The sequence below is a fragment of the Anticarsia gemmatalis genome, chromosome 28 (assembly GCF_050436995.1).
Source record: "Anticarsia gemmatalis isolate Benzon Research Colony breed Stoneville strain chromosome 28, ilAntGemm2 primary, whole genome shotgun sequence".
NCBI lineage: Eukaryota > Metazoa > Arthropoda > Insecta > Lepidoptera > Erebidae > Anticarsia > Anticarsia gemmatalis.
Window position 1 is genome coordinate 1,875,082 of NC_134772.1, and position 22,663 is coordinate 1,897,744.

Here is a 22,663-nt window from a genome sequence, read left to right on the forward strand (position 1 = left end):
TCAGGTTCTAAAGAATGTGCGTTTGATTCGTTACTTTCGAGAGGTTCTATGGAATTGGACTCTAAACTGCCTGAACCGATTTCGATGCTGTTTGAGTTGAGTTCAATGCTGTTCGAACCAAGTTCGATGCTGTTTAAACCAAGTTCGAGGCTGCCTGAAGTGGAATCGCTTGTGCTGTCCTGAAATTGAAATAGTTTAGTGTGAGCAACGTGGATTGTTTTCATTGCATCACCCTAAGGTAGACTGGCGAAAAATGCCTTTGGCTTAAGTCCACCTTTATACACATTTGTATAGGAAGTTTTAAATAAATAAAAACCTAGAAAGTACTCTCTTCAAAAGTGATAATAGTTCTACGTTTTTCGCAATTTAGTAGATTTGATTTCATGTTTTTATTGGGCTTGGCTTTCGCCTGTAACTTCAACTAGTGAAATTCTTTGCTATTACGTTTTTTAAGAAAATTCTCGGACGCAAACCGAAGATCTCTGTACCAAGTGAATAAATAAAAAATAAATAAATAAATATTATTGGACAACTCACACACGGTCATTTGATTCCAAACTAAGCAGAGTTTGTACTATGGTGACCAAATAACTAATAAATATACTTATATACTTCTAAATACATACTTATATAGATACATTAACATCCAGGCTCAGAACAAATACTAGTAGTAATAATTATAATAGTAGTAAAAGTTCGAAATAAAAGAATTGTTCGGACTTGTACCATTGACAGTTGAGTTCGGGCTTTTACAGTAACATATACACTACTCTGATGTGTATTGGATTGTATATATTACCTCATTACTTGTATCCGTTAATTGATTCAACAACTCTCCGACCAAGTAAGCATATTTTGGGTCATTCAATTGCTGTAAAAAGAAAAATAAGGTTTAAAACTCCGAAGCAATATATTCACTCGGTGTGTGGTATCAAGAAACTTAAGCAACTATTAAACAATTAATTCCAATTTTTGATATGACAACTTCCGCATTAAAAATTGCGCTTGCGTAGCGGGGACTTTTACAAACATACAAGTAACGGACACAAAGTACAACCAGACCCGAAACAAATATTTTTGTATCACATAAATATTTGATCGGTGAGGGAATCGAACCCACGACCTCCGGACGCACTGTTAGTGACGTGGCGACCACCATATTGTGCCACGGAGGCCGGTTAACATATTAATATGGCTTCTATGTGAAATAAATGATTAACAAAAAAAAAGCACCAAAATCGACCCAGTAAAAAAAATACAGACTACTTGAGAACATCCTCTCTTTTGAAGTAATGGTTAATAATACTTTTTATCCAATAACTTTACGAATAAAGACAAAGGCTTTAAGTCCAAAGTGCTACTTACGTTCCACACAATGCCATTATCTTCATTCAAGTTAAATCCATATTTCTTCTCATCTGGCGTCTCCGCTTCTAACTCCGACACTACTTCTTTAGCCAATTCTTCTATCGCCGTCTTAAGCTCTTCGCTTTCTTCTTCGTTGTCTAAATATTCTTTACTCGCTTCAGATAGGTTAGTACTTGACTGAAATTAGAAGAAAATTTCTGTTTTAGTTATTATTTGCATAAAATATACTTTCGTTGATCCGTTCATGTATGCTTCATTTAATAGAGGATTTATAAGCTACTAGCTGACCCGCGCAACTTCGCTTGCGTCACATAAGAGAGAATGCGTCAAAATTTTCCCCGTTTTTGTAACATTATATTCGTACTCTGCTCCTATTGGTCGTAGCTTGATGATATATAGCCTATAGCCCTTCCTCGATAATGGGCTATCTAACACTGAAAGAATTTATAAAATCGGACCAACAAACAAACAAACTCTTCAGCTTTATAATATTAGTATAGATTTGCTATAAACAAAGCACGTAACCAGAGCCTATAATGAAATAGATAAATATTCTAATGACCAATAGCACTTTGTCCTTCTGGGGAATTGAACCCGATACCTAGTGGTTAGCAGTGGCATATACTACTGCTTTAACCACAAAGGCTTAAATAAAATTTTCAGTTAAAAAGTCAACCGTTACTTATTATTTTTCTTTATTTTAAACTCATGACTGTCCCACTGCTGCAAAATGGTCTCCTCCGAAATTAGGAAGGGATTTTTCATTACTTACATACTTTTTTGGATTTTAATCGTATATTTCGGTTCAGATACTTACAGGAGCAGTTTCTGGGTGTGATAATAATTCTTTCACGAATTCCGGAAGACGGTCTACATCCAACTTTGATAGGACTGGCGCAGTTGGTAGGCGTTTCTGTAAAATTGGAAAAAAATATGATTAATTTACAATATTTCATTAGATTATAACATAAGAAACAATTTCAATTGTTATTTCTTCTACAGTAAAAGACGAATACATAAGGAAATAGTAATTAGGATCTAATTAATTTAGTAATTATGCATGTGTCTTTATGACATGTGTATTAAAATAACGATCACTTGTTCTAACGGTGAAGGAAAACATCGTGATGCAACCTTGCATGTCTGAGAGTTCTTTAAAACAGTTCTTGAAGGCATGCTAAGTGGTAGACTCAATGACTAACCCCTCCCTCCGGAAGGAGACCGTTGCCCAGACAGTAATGAATAAAATAATTAATAATACGTACCCTTAAATGTCTTCTCCTAGGTTTGTCCAGGAATAAATCCTGAAAAAGTTATGAAAATATTAATCATAGGCCTTTTCACACAAATTTCAGGTAAGTTGTTATTATTTATAGATATATTTACCCGCAAGCTAGCTCTTGCCACGCGTTTCCCGCTAGGTTTCTGTGAAAACAAAACATACATAAATAATTTTTTCATACATTCCAATAATAAAAGGAAACATCGTGATGAAACATTGCCTAAAAATTTACAAAAATTGCTTGCATAGTTTGACCCACTGCTCGGCGAGGGTCTTCTCCCGAACGATGGAAGAGGTCAAGCCTTGAGTCCACCACGCTGGCCAAGTGCGGGTTGGGGAATTTTCATGCCCTCAATAAATGTATTAAACACATTTTAGGCATGCAGAGTTTCATCATGATGTTTTCCTTCACCGTTAAAAACGATGATTATGTTTAAATTAAATAGTACCTCTGATGAAATCTCTCGTTTTCTTCTAGATTTGGGTGGTTTAACCTGAAAAACGAATACATTGTGTTGTTAGATAATATAGTCCACTTTTTGGTCTTCTTGTCGTATGGTTAGTGGTCAACCTAGTGTCAAAGTTGTTCAAGCCGCCCGATGGCCTTTGACGTAGTTTAACGACTGTTATCTTAACTGACAACAACCGGGACCGACGTTTACGTGCCTTCCGAAGCACGGAGACGCCCTGTTCAAATATCACTATGCGGTCACCCATCTATTGAATGACCGCGACAACGTTTGCTTAACCCACAGATCGTTTACCGATCGGTGAGCGCAACTGGCTACGGGCACCTCAAAACTACTTTTTGGTATGTATAGGTTTATGATTATGTAGATTATTAATTTGTACTTACATTTATTTGATCTTTAGTGGGTACTATGGCCTTAGCTCTCTGAAAAATGAAGATTTTTAAAAATACTTTCACTTAAAAAATGTTAGTAATATTGAAAAAAAATTATCAATACAATATTAAGTATTTTCAGGGATAATTTACATGGGAAGGTGTCATATAATCCTTAAAATCTGTTCACCCCTCGGAATAACTAACGCAAAAGACCATATTTAATAAACTATAAATTAAATCGAACCCGGGTCCTTTTGCAGTCGGATACACAACCACACCACAGAGGCGACCAAATTTTACCTTTTTTTTACCGTTATGTGTTCATTTAAGTTGTTCGTAAAGATTTCTGGGGGCCTTGCCATGTTACATTTCTCTCCTGGAGAAAGTAGAAAGAAATCTGTCAAAATGTATGAAAGTGTCATTTTTTAATTCTACACTGACGAAAAGTGATGTGACGAACGAAAACATTAGAGATGTGCTAGCCAAGTGTACAAACTATCGAGGATTGTCGCTCAATACGAAAAAACTTTTTGTCATGGTTTATGGCTTGCACATCTCATCCAGCCAGAGACACTCAAGTATAATAGCACTAGTTTGAATATTGAAGCTCCTTAAAAGTAGGGGTTCACTCTTTCCAGAGAGTATGTAGCTACTACATCGTTTCCTATGTCTCCTATATACAATGGTCAAGCACCGCCTAGCAAGGGGCTAATGAAGTAAATTAGGTTGATACTCAAACCTCAACCTCTTTAAAAAAAAACGTTTTTATATTCTATAAAGGTGACAGTTGTCAAAGGTGACAGTCTCAGTTTGGGCAGTCCAAAATATGTTTGAAATATTATTTTATTATCCTGGAATTGGCGTAATTCGACTAAATACCCGGATTGCCATTAAGTACCTGATAAAAGAAGTGATAAAGATATGGTTTATTGAAAAATTTTAAGTATTTGGGCTTGTTGCCCTTTCGAGTGCGGACTTGTAGAGCACAAATGAAATTGGAGCAGGCTACAAATGAGTACGTCGTTGTAGTTAAGCGCCGCCTTCTTTATGAAGAGGACACACGTGAGAAAAACACCTATGAGAAGAAGGTGGAACACCCTGCACTCATATTACGGAGGATCTATGTCAAAGGAAAAAATAACCAAGTTCTCGATCGTTTTGCAACGGTTTTAAGAAATCTCAGTGTAGCATTGTGGCAATTAAGATATTTATGCATCTCCAGACTCTCGTGGTTAATTATATCGTACTGGTAGCGTTTTGAATTCAAATGTCTACCATATGCAAGTTTGTATCCGTCTCAGGCTTGCCACACACATATTCAGAACAACAAAACCGATTCACTTACTTATTCGGCTTGTGCTGTTCGGGCTCATCTTACACATTTGTTCTGTTTTGCCGGCCGGCTAGGCCGATTAATACAGACCAATAGTCCGAATATGTGTGTAGGTAGCCTCAATTTTTCAGTATGCAAATCTATTTACTATGCGAAAATAATAAAAGATGTGAGAATTAATGAATTGATATTTTATTATCATTTGCAAACTTTTATCACTTCAACAATAAACTTGAATATTTCAGTTACCTATATTTATATAAAGTTTGGACATATTTTAACAAAAATTGCGCATACAGAGGAGTGTATAATTTAGCACACTCATAGTTTATGTGGAAGCAGGCTTATATTTTTCAACATTATAGTACTTATAATGTAATTAATGTACATTAAGTCAATAAAAACAATTTGCACACATTACCATATATTTGACATTTGCTTGTCATAGAGACTTAGGTATAGAGTAGGTACAGTTTTATATGTTTACTATGGTTTAACTTAATCTCAAACTAAAAAGTTTTACGTTCAAAAGAAAAGGTTTAATAGTAATTATACCTACTGACAGATAATTTTAGAAAACAGGGTTTCATAGATGGATCTGTGGCTCGGTCGTTAGTGTATGCGATCGCCGTGCGAGAGGTCTCGGGTTCGAATCCTAGGTCGGGCCAAGAAGATTTTTCTAAGATTTTCTGTTAGCAAAGTCTATCTCTTTACACCTATTTGTCGTTAAAACAACATTTCTGGACGAAATGCAGGCACCGCAACCTCACGAATATCCACGGAATCCAAGAGAAGAATATTACGAATACCGTATTTGAAGATTGAAAATTGGACGCGGTTAATAAAGTTCATATTTCAAGTATATATTATTATAAATAGTATGTAATAAGAAATTCAAGCAGTAAATACGTTGGTTACTCAAAATAAATTAAATCTTGTATTATAAAAGTCTTGTAACTTATAAAATATAAAAATATATATTCTAAGTGATGTCGCCAGTGTATAACTAAAGGGTTTTGTCATTCGTTAGCTTTCGTCCAACACTATTCGAAGGCATATGTCAAAAATACAATTTGATGACGCGTTTTATATGATTTTAGGATAAAATAAAAAAGTATGCAGCAAAAAGTATTTCATCACTATGTAACAAAATGTTTTCTGCATACAGCAACAAATAGGCAATGATAATCTTTATTTCCATGAATGTTTTATACTAACCTGTACATCATGAATAAATATAGCTCCTTTCTATAATTAATTAATGTCTTATTTAGTAAGTAACGGTAGGTAGCCTACCTCTTTGGTAGGACCTTTATCACAAATAATAATCAAATCTATTAGTTTTTTTTTTATCGAATGCTAGTGCTCCTCCCTAGGTTTCGTTTGGCGTTTCTACTTTCGACTGCAACATGGCAAAGCCCCCTGCTGTTTTGTTTTATTATTGTGTAATGAAGAATGTTACTAGGTATGCCAAATCGCTTTAAATTTTGACTCAGCTAAGCCTGTACATGTACATGCAAACTAGTTTTTGTTTGAGTTAGAAATACCAAGTAGTTTTGATTTAAAAGCATTCAAAGTTTCGAAAAATATTGTGTCCCGCTAACAGCGTTACGTCATATTACACCGCGCCGCGCGGGCCGCGTCCCGCTTAGTATCAAGTGTCCAGCCGTGGATGTAATAGCTTATGCAGTATTTTGTTCTATTTTCGTCCGATTATTACATTTATAGTGTTATAATAGTAAATATTATTTTTAAGGACTGTGTGAGCTAGACTTAGCGTAATGTACAATGACGTCACACCGTCATCGAGCGGTTACAACTTGTTTTACTTATAAATCGGAAACTAATTGACATATCGAAGTAATTCTTTCACCAGTATTATTTATTTTTAACAGATAATATGGAGTGCTAATAATCAAAATTTGTTAACATTCTCGTTATCGGTTAAAAAAATAATATAATTATTTATTTCTCCTTTTTTTGGATTAGATAAAAAACCACTACTACTTTGCGATAACTTATCAATATTGTCATATCTTACCGGTTCGGAGACTCGTTGTTCAGTAGCTCGGTCCTTTCTCTTGTCTATCGGTAAGTCTTCATCATCGTTTGAATTGCCAATCGTCGATTGTAGCGACTGAAAACAAAATAAGTTTATATATGTAAAATTATTAACGTGATTATCGGGTATCAGTTGACAACTATACTCGCCATTTCAAACGTGCAAACTAACTCATGTCATTATATCGGAGTCTCTCGCTCGCACTTACACGTTGTCACGTTCATTTTATTATTCTGTTTCAAACGTTTGTAATTAAACGTCAATTTGACAGTCACTATTCAGTAAACTGGTGCTTTGACGTATCATGTTAATCAGTATAATCTAAAGGAGAAGATAATGTTCAAGATAGTGGACAATAGACAATAGCCATCTTGGTAATACGTGGTATAAAGTAAAAGTTCGAAAATATATAAAAAGCGGGAAAATCCTGGTAAAGTGCGAAGATATGCGAGTGCAAATATGAGTACAAATAATATTATGTAATTCATATGACGATTTGAGAGAAAAGTAACGTAAATGGTACAAACAAGTTAAATGTTATATTGTGAGCACAAATGACATTATGGGACAATTAATGAGAGTTTGTCTGAAATAGCCTACATTCGGCAACAGCGGCCTTCGTTTTAAGTGTCCTAGTGTGTGCAAAATACACAGGTACACTCTCTATTTCTTCGGCGTGAGACGGCTAAACGGACACGACCAGTGATACCGCATTCTACTATTATAAATGTGAACGTTTGTAAAAATGTATGCATGTTAGTCGTTAATTTTCTCAAAAACGACTTAACAGATTTTCATTAAATTTGACACACAGATAGTCGAAAACCTAGATTAACACATAGTACTCTATTTACTCCGAAAAATCTTTTTGCGTTACCGAAGAAGTGTGCAGGAGCTGGTCAATTATAATGAAGAATTCGATTTGTGAGCATCATTGAAGTTGGTCAAAATGGTTTGTTTATTTAGTCATGTAACATGGTAGTTTAGATACATTTAAGTTATGACGTGCGTGATGATAATAAACATCTTACGTCAATATTTTCGTTTACAAACTGGTATCCTTGCCCGTTGGTGAAGGGACGCAGGGAAGGGTCAAAATCTGGCCCTTCTGCGGTGTCCTTAACAAATTCATACTAGTCAGTATTTTTGCTACATGTTATAAAACAGTCCCCAACCCGCACTTGGCCAGCGTGGTGGACTGGAGGCCTAACCCCTCCCAAACGAAGGAGGGGTTAGACCTTGCCCTACAATGGGACAGCAATGGGTTGATTAGAAAAAAATAATAGAGTTCCGCGTCAGTCTGTTCGTGATAACCTAGAAATTCATAAACAGGTTTCTATGTTGTGGTCACGAAAAGGCATTTTAATTCACGAGGACGTCTTATCGCGTTTAGAACCCTATTTTTAGCTGAAAAATCGGGAATATCAAAAGATTGAAATGGAAATCGAAAAATCAATCTTTCAGACAAAAACCTCGTAAAAAAACATAGAGTTTTCCCCTCTTTTCTTTAACGCCTAGGAGTGATTGCTTTTCATATGCTTAGAGCAGATATTTTCATTATTAACAAAATTAAATCATCGTTTACAATAATATAATAAAGATTGATTCATCGTTTAAAATTATAAAAAAATAATTGTGAACTGCGCCGAAACGTCGGACATACTCAAGTACAATGCGTGTTCGCTTTTATTTCCATATTATTATTATATTCCATCTTAAACATGCAAGACGAAAATTTTAAAGTTAGGGCCTTGTCTCACTAGGACGCCATGGCGGCGTAGCTGGCTACGTATCCAAGCAGTTAATATTGAAATTGTCACCTAACTCACGTGGCGACGGTGTGGCGACGTGACATTTCAATACTAACTGCTTGGATACGTAGCCAGCGACGCCGCCATGGCGTCCTAGTGAGGCAGGGCTCTTATAGTTTACATAGCTGGATTTCAGTGCTGAAAATCCTTACCGTATCTAAATCCAGTCCATCATAAGGTTTCTCAATAATGTGGTAGTAGATGATCTCCCTTAGGGTCGGCTTCTCCGGGTTAGGATTGGTGATCGTGAGGGTCTGACCATCTTTGTCTTCTTGAACCTTGTAGACTAGCTGTGTAGGGTGTTTCAGCTGAAATGAAGGGGCATTTTATTTATACTGATATTATGAAGCTGAAAAGTTAGTTTGAACGCGGCAATCTCAGGAATTGCAGATTCGAATTAAAAATGTATTTATTTGTTGAATAGTATTGAGGAAGACAAAGTAGCGAGAGGCTGCTAGTTTCTTTTTTACTTCTTCTTATAGTATGGTTAGTGGTCAACCTGGTGTCAAAGTTGTTCAAGCCGGTCGGAGGGACTTTGACGTGGCTTAACGACTGTTGTCTTAATGGACGAAGCACGGAGACGCCCAGTATACCTCTATGCGGTCACCCATCTAAGGAATGACCGCGCCAAGGTTTGCTTAACCCACAGATCGTTTTCCGACCGGTGAACGCAACTGGCTATGTATTGGCTTTTTACCAAATTCAGGTTTTTATAGTCGGTAGTGTAGAAGCACTTGGCCAGCGTGGTGGACTCAAGGCCTAAACCCTCCCTTATTCGTTCGTTCTTTATTTCGAGAACCGAACTCCAAACCTAATGATTGATGAAACTAATTAAGTCATATCAGAAAAACATTCTATTTGTTTGTTTGTCATTATTGCGTCAAAACCGCTAAACCGCTAATGGTGAAATTGTTATAAATGGGTAATTAATTAATGATGATTACTTACTTCTATTTTAGAGAGTGAGTGCCCGAGACTGCTACTTATCCCTACATACAGTAGGGATAAGTATATCTGTAAAAAAATATTTATTTACAACTATATTCTTCTATATGGTCAGCAGTCAAAAATTTCGTAGAGAGTCTTGCATGCGAGTTACGCGGGTGGCAGAAGTGTACAAACTTAAGAATTTAGAACATCAGTGACTCGCAGGCTTACGCAGCTGCTATCCTTTTTATAAAGATACTTCATTTTGGAAATACTCAGCAGTATTTATGATAATCTAGATAAATCATGCATACCAAGGCTCTCTACGAAATTTTTTACTGTTATCAAAATGTTTGTATTACAAAGTTAATAATCGTTAGTTTCCTATATATTAAACAATTACATATAAAGAAAATACGGATAATCATTACCTATTAACATTTCAATAAAAAAACAAAGACAATTATTTGAGTCGAACCAGGTATTGAACCAGAGACTTCTTGATGATGGAAGTAATATAAAATTAACTCAGCACTAGTTAAAACTAGTCCATAATTATAAATAAAAAATATGTGTCTATATGTCCTGTTTACCGGCAACAACGGCTAAACAGAATAAGATAAAATTATTCAGTGTGATAGATAATATCGTGGAGTAGGATATAGGCAGCAAATATAGAAAAAACTTTGGCGAAATTTTGAAATTTTAGTAAATTTTCAAATTCAAATCATTTATTGCGTAATAAGTTATAATTTGTAATTTTAAATATAAAGAATCTCTTACCAACAAATGCTTCATCGTCACTCACGGCTATCAAAGTGATAAATTTCTATCAATTAACACATTTATATAAAACTTAATCGTTATTTTATCAGTCGGTTAACTTATCAGTGACATTTCTCTAATTTTGAGGTTTTGCGTAACTGTATTATTAATGATGTTACAGGAAAAGATTTAATTGACATTTTTTATATTGAATGCCGTAATTAAACATGAGAAGCTCGTGGCTTAGTCAACAACAGCCGCGCAGATCGATCTCTGAGGTTAAACTACGCCTGCCGAGGTCGTTCTGAGGATGGGGGACCATCTTATACATATCGAGTTCCTCCGATTTGGAAGGCACGTTAAATTGTGGGTCCTGGCTGTCATTTTCAAAGATCTTTGACAATCGTTAACAGTAGTCAGAAGCTTGAAAATCTGACAACCAGTCTTACCGAAGGGCGCCCATAGTCAGTTGCGCTCACCGGTCGGTAAACGATCTGTGGGTTAAGTAACTGTTGGCACGGTCATTCTATAGATGGATGACCGCATAGTAGTCTGAACTAAGCGTCTCCATGCTTCGGAGGGCACGTAAAAAGTCGGTCCCGGTTGTTGTCAATTAAAATAACAGTCGTTAAGCCACGTGAAAGGCCATTCAGACTTGAACATCTTTGACACTAGGTTGACTACTAACCATACGATAAAATAAAATGAAAAAGCATGGGGTATATACAGGAAAAAGAAAACATGGCTAAACAATCCCAACTCCTTTTACTTTTAATAGAAACCCTTGCCCAGCAGTGGGACATTAATAGGTTAGCAACTAACATTGTTCATTCATATTATTATACAGTTATGATTTAACTGTTAAAAATGTCAATCGCTTACTAATCACTTTTGTAATTAACTAATTGTTTTGCAAAACTGGTTTTTAGATTCTATTAAAATTACTTCCGAATATATTAATTGCTTCATTAGTAACAGTAGGTACATGTAATTGTCGATCGTGAGGTCTCCAATTCGATTCCTGGGTAATCAGCATATACCTATGTATATTTATACCAGCTGACCCGCGCAACTTCGCTTGCGTCACATAAGAGAGAATGGGTCAAAATTTTCCCCGTTTTTGTAACATTTTTTACCGGTAATCTGCTCCTATTGGTCGTAGCGTGATGATAGGATAGGCCTATAGCCTTCCGCAATAAATGGGCTATCTAACACTGGAATAATTTTTCAAATCGCTCAAGTCGTTCCTGAGATTAGCGCGTTCAAACAACCAACAAACAAACAATCAAACAAACTCTTCAGCTCTATAATATTAGTATAGATTATGGTTGCACTTTGTTTACATTCTTTTATAGCTATAAAATTCCATTCAGGCTTAAATAGGGGAAATAATAATAAACAAACATTCTAAAATATCGTTTAATCATAAAATATACAAAAAAATAACCCTCTTATTCATAAAAATATAATAATATGAAGCTATTAAAGGCTTATAAAGAGTATTGTTTCTTTCACTCCTTAGCGAAATGAAAAAGAGAAACCATAATTCAGTAGTTGTTTAACTAAAATAGGTTTATAGTGTGTTTATGAATAAGAGGGTTAATCTATAAAGTAGCATTTTTACTATTCTCATGATGAACAGGTAAAATTTTGTAATCACTTTCTAAATCATCGATAAAAAATCTTGTCTGATTGACGTCCGCCATTTTGTTAACGTGTTTATGGCTGTTTGTTTCCAAAGAACTTTCGGGAATTACATTTGTATGTATGTGCCCATGAAAAGACATTTTACCCAGAGCAGCTAAACCATTTTTCTGCGTTGTAGACCCTTGATAAGTGTAAAGGAAAGGTATATGAGTATCATTATTACGAAATATAACGTTTGTAGCAAATTGTTGCAAACGTCTAGAATTTTCTATCAAACTATCTTGTGTTGTTGCATCTGTAGCTAACGTTTTTTCGTTTGTAGCTTCGGTTGCTACAACCGCGTCTTTTTTCTGATTTTCTATCTTATTGATCAGTTTTTTCAAAAATCGTTGCAACGTTTCTGTATTTTTGTCAATCTTTTTCAATATTTGATCGGTTAAATTCTCGTTTTTCTGTATTGTGTGTATTAATTTGTCTTTAATTGGGTGTGTTGTTGATGTTGCAGTTGTTGTAGTTGTAGCTACAGTTGTTGATGTTGTAGTTGTTGGTACTTCAGTTGTTGTTTCAGTAATTGGAACAGGCGTCGTAATTTCCGGTTCCGGAAATTTTATAGTAAAGTTATCACTACTTAATATAGTTTCTAAGTTTTCTTTCTCCATATTTAGTCTTATTAGTTGTTCGTTTATGTTTTTTTGATGTTGTCTTAATAATTCTTGCATTCTCTGATGCTGCTCTCTCAATAAATTTGCTAAATATGAATCTGGAGGTTTCTGGTTAGTTTTATTGATTTTAATAATGTTAGTCAATTCTGAAACATTGACTAAAGATGAATACATAAGTCCGTTTTTATTATATCTCTTATTTATACTTGTATGGACTTCTTTGTAACCAGTATTGCCACCAGTTCCGTTCTTAGGTGATATTTTCACCGTGACTTTGTAAGTATTTTTCGGTACTTGTAATGCATTGACTATTTCTTCAATATTAGTAGGATTATCCTGGTCTAGTAACTGCGCTTGTATCACAGGAAGCATGCTAGCGTTATGGTCAAACTGTTCTAATTCAGTGTTTCTAGGAATCGCTTTACTTAGCGGTTGAATTTTGCCGAACATTACAGCATCGTTTGGTAGAAATTCATCTCGAGTTTTGGATATCTCTTCCATGAAAATGTGAGGGTACTTTGACATTAAAGTATTATGTCTAGTACTGCCATCAAATATACTATACGTTGGTGCCTGGCTTTCCTCAGTTTGATTAGGAATATACTCCATAGGTTCTGGCTTATCAGCTTCTGCTTCTGAAGTCTCAACATCTTTTACTATTGCTCTATCAGCAAAGACATTTTCATCAGACACTACAAAAACATTTTCAGAACTTGTCTCGTCTTTATGTGGAATATCTGACGCTATTATTCTTATTTTATTTATCTGTCGTTTATTCCTTCGCTTGCTTAGAAATATCTTTCTTGTAGGCTTAGCGTTTGTATTCAGAAATCTATTTAATTTGATCTTGTTGCGCAAATTTGAGATTCTTTTTACATTCAACGATCTTTTCTTTCGCAATAAGTTTGCTAAGTTAAATATTTCTGCCGGTTTTAGTTTCTTTTCGAATATATTGTCGTCGACTTTTACTCGCGAATTGTGTATCCGTTTGTGTAGTTTTTTCTCGATTTTTTTCTTCACGGCTTTTGCATGAGGTCCTTCGACTATTTCTTTATAATCTTTGAAAGGCATAAACCGAGTATCATAGATCATTCTATATTCATTAGAATGGTAATCTTTCTTTCTATGAATCGATCGTTTGGAAATCATATGCTCATTAACCATTTCTTGCCTATCATCAGCTTCTAAATTGCCTTTATTATCTTGATCGTAATTTTGATGATACGTCCTTAGTATACTTTCTAAACCAGTGAATAGTTTCATACTTTCTGGGTCAGGCGTTTCGTCAACAAATTGATTGAAACCTACAGAAAACCCAGACCCGTCTATATCTTTGATGAAAAACTTCATATTGCCTAAATCGTAAGCGTTTTGAGGGGCATCATCTTCAACTTCAGAATTCAAAGGTTTTTGCAATCTTTGAGGGATTCCATTTACATCTACAACACGTTTATAATCGACATCAACTTCACCCATTTCTGCTGAATTGATAGCTTTAGTTTCAGTCAAGAATGTCGGTCCTGCGTATCGTTTCTTCCAAGCTTCTCCTGATCTATCTTGGACATTTGGTGAATTGTCTTGTATTTTAACAGTCTTAGGGTTAGTTATAGGATTCAACTGCCGATGAACGATGTTACTCATCGGCGAAGAATATTTGTTCAATAACACATCGTGTTTCTGCTTCAAAGGGTTCTGTAAACGTTTCTTTATATGCATGTCCTTAGATTTCTTCTTTTTTATTGTTATATTCTTCGCTGCGTCCACGTTTTTGACTTTAGGTAGTTTGACGTCGTCAGAATGTATTGCTTTCTCTATCTTTTCTATTAAACTTGTAATTAATTTCTTTTTTTTGTCTCCTTTCAACCCTTTGCTATCGAAATGTGTTTCTATTTCAACGTAAAGTTCGTCATCTTTTTTATCATCTTTGCTTTTCTTTTTCGCTTTAGTTTGTTGAGACATGTTAGATTCGTTTTTATCTTGTTCGAACTTGATACTGATTTGTCTTTTTAAACGTTTTGCTTTGAATCTGTTAAGTAATTCTCGCTTATCTTTTGGTAGATTTTTGAAATATTCTAATACAAAATCGTTTACGTATTCTCTTGAAATATTATTTGTATCTTTTGTGTCTTGTATAGTTGGTTTAGTAGTTGATTCTGTAGTTAATATTGTTATAGGTTTTGCAGTTATTGGCGTAACGTCTTTCAATGGTGCATTGTTTTGTATTGCTTGTTTTATCTCAACGTCTGGTCGTGTAAATTTGAAAGATTTCCCGTTGTAGATTAGTTCAATGATACCGTGTATGTTGTCTTTAGTTGTCCTGAAATTAAAGCATATATTTCAAGATTATGGACCCTGTAGCTTTTATAAGTGTTAGTGCAGCCTAAATAATTACATCTTCAAGAAATGACTATTTGTTAGAGAGCTCAATTTGTCAAATTAGCAAATATTTGTTCAAAAAATGTCTCTAAGGATATTTTCCAGCTACGGGTTCTCGAAAATTTGTTTATAGGTTATCTTGACCGAAGCCTTTGGTATAGTACTATGCCGGAGTCTTATGTATATTGGGGCTGGAAGTTTAAAGTTTTGAAAAAACTAGTTTACTTACGTTTCATTTCTATCATTGTTCATAGATTTGATGTCTATAACAGTCTTGATCAAAACTTTGCGACCTGCAAAATAACATATTTTACAATTATTGAGTTAACATTTGATACAACCTTATTCTCCATGATGTGTTTATATTTTCTATAATAATTAAGTCCACTTTTTTAACTTAAAGAAACATGTGTAGGGTTTAAGGCTAAACTCATTCCTCGTTTCGAAGGAAGACTCTATCTTGCCTAGCGGTTATGTAGGGCTTAAGGCTAAAGGCCCTTTCCTCATTTCGAAAGAAGACTTTTCAGCAGTGGGATAGAGTATTTTTATTTTTACTGTGTGAAATGAATTTAAGAATTCGAAATCTTAAATTCATTAATTCATTTCAAAATTAACTTACCAGATTTAGGATTAATAACAACGTCAGTTTTAGACATTTCTTTCGCTTCAACAGGCATACGTTCCACGTCTCTAGGTCTCACAGTTTCAGCTTCAACAAAACTAACTTTATCATAATTATTAGTCTTTTCTAGACTCTTCTTAACATTATTCTTTGCCGTTTCTTTGAAGATCTGGTCTTGGAGTTCGTTGCATTTCATTAGTTCTTCAACTAGACTGTCTTCAAGCGTCCATTTTTGAGGTTTCGCTTCTCCCGATTGAAGTTCTGTGTTTGATAGTCTGGCTGTAAATTGTCAAGGGAAGGTGACTTAAAATATACAAGGTTTCTTTCTAGGCATTTATGTCTTATTATTTAACGGGAACGCGTAACGGTTCTTATTAACTAAATTAAGCAAGCATGTGCTAGAAATGGACAAGGGTAGTATCGCTTTGGTTTTAGGAAAGCCTCAAGTAGGCAATAAAATTTAAAGTTACACTGTGGATTTTGTTTTATAAATGTGTAGTTTAACTAGTTTTTGCCCATTCCTTCTGCTATTTTGTACTAATGAGTGTTTTCTGTTTTTGGAGGAATTTTAAAATGGTTTTTAGTGCTTTACTACACTCCCTAAGAAACTAACAAGCCACTCCCAAGATTTTCGGCTGTGTGCTGTCTGTCAGTCATTCAGTAACGGAAGAGTTATAATTCTTATAATTTAATATGTGACTGACGATGATAAAAGTCAAAACACGTTAAATACAATTTGTTCGAAACGTCTTAAAAATAAGGTAACGTGCTACTTTTATTTCTTATTTAAAACATAGTGTATTCATACCTATCTCCTCCTTAGCGTAATTCAAATTTCTCATCAAAGTCTGCACCCTTTTATAGACTTTATCCACATCCATATGCCCAATGATCCCTTGCAATAATATATTATGCATTGTCATATGCATCAAGTCATCTCCTTTTATTAATCCATCTTTATTAATTAATTCATATTTATTCATTAATTCATCTTCATTTTTTAATCTATCTTTATTCGTTAAATCATCTGTTTTAATTCGTTCATCTTTAGTAATTAATTCATCTTTATTAATTGATCCATCTCCATTAATGAATGTATCTTTATTTATTAAGTCATCATTTTTATTAATTTTCTCATCATGTTCTATTTTCTTTTCTTTGTCTGCTATGTCTTTTTGTTCGTCTGTCTGTATGTTTTTAATAACTTTGATATTTTCAGGTATTTCTTCTGCGTCTAATGCTTCGAGCATTGATGTTAGTTTTTTAGTGAGTATGCTCTTTATTTTCGGGTTTTTTATATGGAGTAGTATGTTTTGGGATTCTGAAAAGAGAATGAATATTAAAAATATGTTATTTTTGTTTGGATTAATCAGGATTTATGTAGTTTGGTATAAGATTATTCTCATAGCAGCCCGGAGCTTAAGAATGAGCTAAGTATGTGGCAAGGTTCACTCTTTTAGCATGAGACCAGCACTGTAAGTACTTCGTAGAAAAAAGATAGGGTCGTAAGTTATATTATAAAGAGAAAGCGGAATTTGTGTGAATTTGTACGTATGTAATTGGTATTTTCCAGCATTACTGTACGTTTAATGTATAATAGAATACGAAAATTAACGCGAACACGCATTTTACCTTAAAATATTCTATAAATTCTATAAAGGTAAAATTCGTGTTCACGTTAATTTCCGTATTCTATTACACATTAAATATGCAACGCGAGAGTTTAAAAGTTATGATTACTGTACTTATAAAAGTACTAATAAAATATTTTCAAAATTTCAGCGGTATAACATAACAAATGGACATAGTTTTATTATGCCATTATGAGTAAATAATTTATAAAAATATTTGTTTAGCTAGAGCAAGTTGGGTTCTTCCATTCAGCTTGTGTAAAAATATATTTTCCTTACCTATAGCTCTTTTTGTTCTATAAGAGTCTTCATTGTCTCCCTCCTCATTGAATGTTGGTTCCGCAGTAAATACACCAGGAATAACATCATTATTCACTTCAATATTTGTCCTATAATCATTGTCCTTTGTAAATAAGACAGTATTGGCATCAAAGTTCCTGCTATTGTCTTCAGTTTGAGATTGTAAAACACCGTTATTCTTATCTTCAAGGATATTATTTGCATTGATGTAATTGTCTTTCGTAGTTAAGACAGTGTTAGAATCAAAATTCTTGCTGTTGTCCTGATTTTGTGATTGTAGACCGTTGTTTTTAATATTGTCTTTATCCGGGACAAATTTAGCATCGTTCCCGTTATTGTTTTTTGTTGTAAAGACAGTATTGTCCTTGTTAAAGACAGTATTAGAATCGTAGTTCTTTTCATTGTCATAATTACTCAAGACAGTATTTAGATCGTAGTTTTTCTCGCTGTCTTTGTTATTTAGGACAGTGTTAAGATCAAAGTTCTTGTAATGGTCCTTTTCAAGTACAATACTGGGATCGTAGTGGATGTGATGATAGTCTTCCGATATAAATGCTTCAGCGTTATCAGTTACAATATGTGTTTTGTGTTTTGCTGTAAAATTAATAAATTATTTAGAGAATAAAATTAAAAGAAAAATACACTTTTCTCATTAATATCCTACTGCTTATATATATATTTTTAGCCTAAATAAATATTTGAATTATATTTCTAGCCTTTATATGTATTTTTTTCTCTTCTCGTTTTAGGTTTTTTTCGTTTTGGTTAGGCCTTATTAAGATTATTAGAATGCTAACACCACTCAACTATCACAATTTTGACTTTTTTCAACGGTGAAGTAAAACATTGTGATGTTGATGAAACCTTACACATCTGAAAGTTCTTTTAACGGTTCTTCAAGGAATGCAGTCCTGTAATTAGCTGGTGTGATGGACTAACCCTGTACTTCGGGAGAAGACTTTTGCTGTTGCTGATTCTAGGCTTATTTTATCTTAGGGCGAGGGTGTAAACAAAGCCAGCTGATCACCTCCGACCCTTTGTGTCAGGATTCTCTAGACCCTGACTCTCGCTAGACTCTGGGCTCAATCTTTTTTTATAAGAAGAGACCACTGTCCTTCAGTGGGACAATAATATCCTATAAATCATAATAATTACCTTGCTTCCGTGACAGGATTCCATCAATATCGATAAAGACATTTGTGAGTATAAGCGTAAAAGTGAACGCTATACCAAGCAGTGTGATACAGAACACCCTGTAGAATAACGCGTCGTAGTCGCATCGTGTCATAGAGGGTGTTGCTTTTTTGTTGTTGTATTTATTTTCTGCAAATAATATTGTTTTACTAGCTTATGTATATGGCTATGCCCGACGAAAAGTGCATGTTAATCCAGGTTTAAACCATAGTTTAGTAGTTTTCATGTAAATCCCAAAAACGTCTAAAACTTGCGCATTGCCTAGTATTTGAAGGAATTTGAAACACCGTCTTAAATTGTTTCGTATCCTAGTTTCTCCGTTACCAAACCTAGCTGTGTATTTATAATATTAGTAAGATGAATTACGGAAGACCAAAACCCGAACGAAGCTAGGGTCAAAGCCAGGATAGATTGCTGATTTAAAAAGTACTTATTAAGTAGTAATTGATACAAAAAGCCGGACAAAGCCGAGTGTATAACTAAGTTAGTACTTAAAAAGTACTTATTAATGAGATGAGAAGATGTATTTAAATAATTCATACGAAAAGCCGGACGATGCCGAGTGTACTAGTTAATAATTAAAACCTACTTACCACTAACTAACACTTAGTCCAACGTTTAGAAATCAACTGATTGCCAACGCATAAACAAATGCTTATCGAATGTCAGTCAGTTTTTGTGTTATTTTCTCAAAAACTCGATAAGAAACGTGTCGGCTTTCAAAACGGCTTATCTCAACAAAATGTACAAATCAATGTATGTATATTTGTATGTGCGAAGACATTTTTTGTATGTTTTTTAATGTAGAAGTAAAGTTATTTTGGTCACTAAGCCGGTGGCATGGCTTAACAACTGTTATTTTAATTAAAGTGCTTAATGCAAATGCCGTTCACCGGTCGGTAAACGATCTTTTGGTTAAGCAACCCTCGGCGCGGACATTCCTTGGATGGGTTGACACGACTGTTATTCTAATTGAGATATACCAGTTGGGGTAGGCAAAACCATATAACACTACTTGGTACGATCGTTACAAACTTCCCTTGCCTCATTCACATCCATACATGTTGTCATACAGGACCGCCGGTTACGATTAGCACCTGACCTTTTTACAAGACATCACCGATATGATCTGTGTATATCTTTCTAGGGCGTCCCATTTAAGTCTATAGTAATTGTAATAATTTAACTTAATATTTAAATATTAACATACACATAACACAAATAAAACTAATAAAATCTCTACTAATATTTATTTCTAATACAACACTTTCAAAGACTTATTTAACACACCGACTCTCTTTCGCTTCACATTCCTAATTTTACGTTTTCCCATAAACCCAATAATCAATTCGCAGATAAATATCAAAATACTAGCGGCATACATTATACCTATAAGCATAAAAGCTCCCAGAAGATGTTGTATGCTCAAAGGCACTATAGTACTCGCCCCTTCTGCGCTGATAGCATGTATCAACAATTCAGCATTCCATTTATCAATCAAGCCATTTTCAGACACACTACGAATAATATTGTTGAACCTTTCTAACATAGGGAACCAACGCCTTGCGAGAAGAGCAACACTATATTTGTACATGTTGTTACTTTCCGGAAAACAGTATATCAAAGGTGCCCCTTTTCCTAACTTTTGGTCTTGGTATATCGCTTGCCTTCTTGAAGAAACTATAGCGAAATTTCTATCCAAAGCAGCCCTTCTCATGCCTTCAGAAAATGTTGTCGAATTATACTTTCGATATAGATAAAAAGAACTAGCGTTGTTGTTTTCGAAGTATGATTTGTACATCTCTCTTCCGCCTAAAGGTAGCCCGGACTGGATCAAATCTGATTCGGAACTGATTTGCTTTTCAAATCGAGGATGCATTAAAAAACTTCTCAAGAAAGATTCGTATGAGATCCCCATATTGACGCTAAAGCAAAGCCAAGCGAATATCAAGATTCTGAACGTGGAACTCTTAGGCTCGAAGCTAGCTCCCCATCCTAACAGCATGCTGAAAGTCATCAGCAAAGAATTTGTCGGCCATTTCGTCACTTGACCTTTCTGCTCACGATAATACAATATATGAAACATAAAACCCATGACGATGAGACTAAAAAACAGCGTAATCCAAGTAGACCATTGAAAGATAATAACCAAATTATCCCACGTTGCAGCTTGCCCGGCTTTCGGGACACAGAAAGTCATTTCATCTTGCAAATAATTGACTGTCGGATGAAACCATTTACGTAAAATTCTCGTCACTTCAACATTACCTACTACAAGATCTGTGGATTCATTTCTTAGGACTGCATAAGCCCCTGTTGCTGTACCATTTGGATAAACAACTCCCCAATTTTCCGCTACCTCTGAAGTTCTAACTATAAGCGTCATGTTTGTAAACTCACTTATAATTTTGACTAAATTAATCTCACCACCTTTTGCGAATTCGTATGCATCGGGAAATATTGAATTAGTTATTTTTCTGACCGGTGGCATGACATATGGTTCTGCTACAACAGCATAAGTTATTAAGGGACAGCCTTTCATATTGGAAGGAAACATTTCATGTTGCGGCTGCAATTCGTGAATAATATTATCTGTACAAATGTCTAAAATGTACACAGAATTGCATCTCCCTCCGCAGTTATTTTCGTCGTATGGTTTCCAAGTATACGAGATTACTTTTTCAGCGATTTCATCGTATATAAAAACAATAGTTTTGTATAATTTATATTCTCTTAATTGGTTAATTAGTTCAATAGAAGTTTCTTCGCCCGTTTCGTTGTTTTTCAATTGATAGTATACTATAGCTTTTGCTAAAGGGTTCCAAGTAGGTAGTTTGTTCAGCTGCAAAATATTTCGTTCCAGTTCCGATTTCTCTTCCAAAATTAACATGTAGTTTTTTGCTTTTTCGGGGAAATGTGACGCGTTTTTATGTGGATAGAAGGAGTCTTTCACCATTATAGAGTATTTAGTGCCACTGTGTATGGTTTTCAATAATAGACCTTGTGTTGTTGACGTATAAGAGTTAATATTGATTATCACGATACTGCCGCTTAGTGCCTTCTTTTCAACGAAGTATTTAGCTGATAGTTTTAACACACATTTTGCAGTTTTTTCTATTTGTTCCGAGTTGCCAGTTGTTGTTAGAAGAGAATTCTCGCACATAGCTAATGAAAAAAATTGCAATGAAAATAATACACGAACTGATAACATTTTGAATAGATTTTCAGTCAATATCATCACGATTTGTTCTCATGGATGTAAGTAAGTAGAGACATAGATATAATATAGTATAATTTTATTGTTTAAAAAAGTACTGCCGCGGTATATTTTACTATAACCGGACAGTTACAAAGGTTTCGCAAACAATATCATGGCATTCTATCAGTCGCTCACACTTACACATTCAAAAGATTTTTTTTATTAATCACCTTTGTATAATATTGTCTATGTCCCGAGTAGTAATGAGAATGGAAAGAATATTTTCTGCAAAAATATTGCTTTTATTATAAGTTGAATGTTACTAAGAATTCTGCTAAGCCCTGTTATAAGAAGCTTGTTAAAATAATGATGGTGATTGAAGCAAAGTTCAAATAAAATTGTTGTATTTAACATTGACTTTTGAAGTTCATAGTTCACACTGAAACATACTCATACTTTAACTGCACGTTTGGCGCAGTGGTTAAATTGGTCACTACTAATAACCTTAGAGTCGCGTGTGACGGGTTCGAATCCCGAACGACAAATCTTTGTGTGATGAGCACGAGTATCTGTGCCTCGATTCTCTTCTACTATCGACTACCGACAACCGAACTGTCATCGAGAAATTTTGTATGAA

The 22,663-nt window shown here is 34.6% G+C and overlaps 1 protein-coding gene across 1 annotated transcript; it reads right to left on the minus strand.

Annotated features, from left to right (window-relative positions):
* Positions 1–11,829: 11,829 nt before the first annotated feature.
* LOC142984797 (uncharacterized) lies at positions 11,830–19,482 on the minus strand. The gene is made up of 7 exons (XM_076132625.1): positions 19,421–19,482; positions 18,789–18,956; positions 17,613–18,227; positions 16,511–17,023; positions 15,700–15,981; positions 15,310–15,373; positions 11,830–15,021 (listed from the first exon to the last, which is right to left on the minus strand). The coding sequence occupies exons 2-7, from the start codon at positions 18,919–18,921 to the stop codon at positions 12,000–12,002; spliced, it is 4,629 nt and encodes a 1,542-aa protein (XP_075988740.1). The 5' UTR covers positions 18,922–18,956; positions 19,421–19,482; the 3' UTR covers positions 11,830–11,999.
* Positions 19,483–22,663: the final 3,181 nt, after the last annotated feature.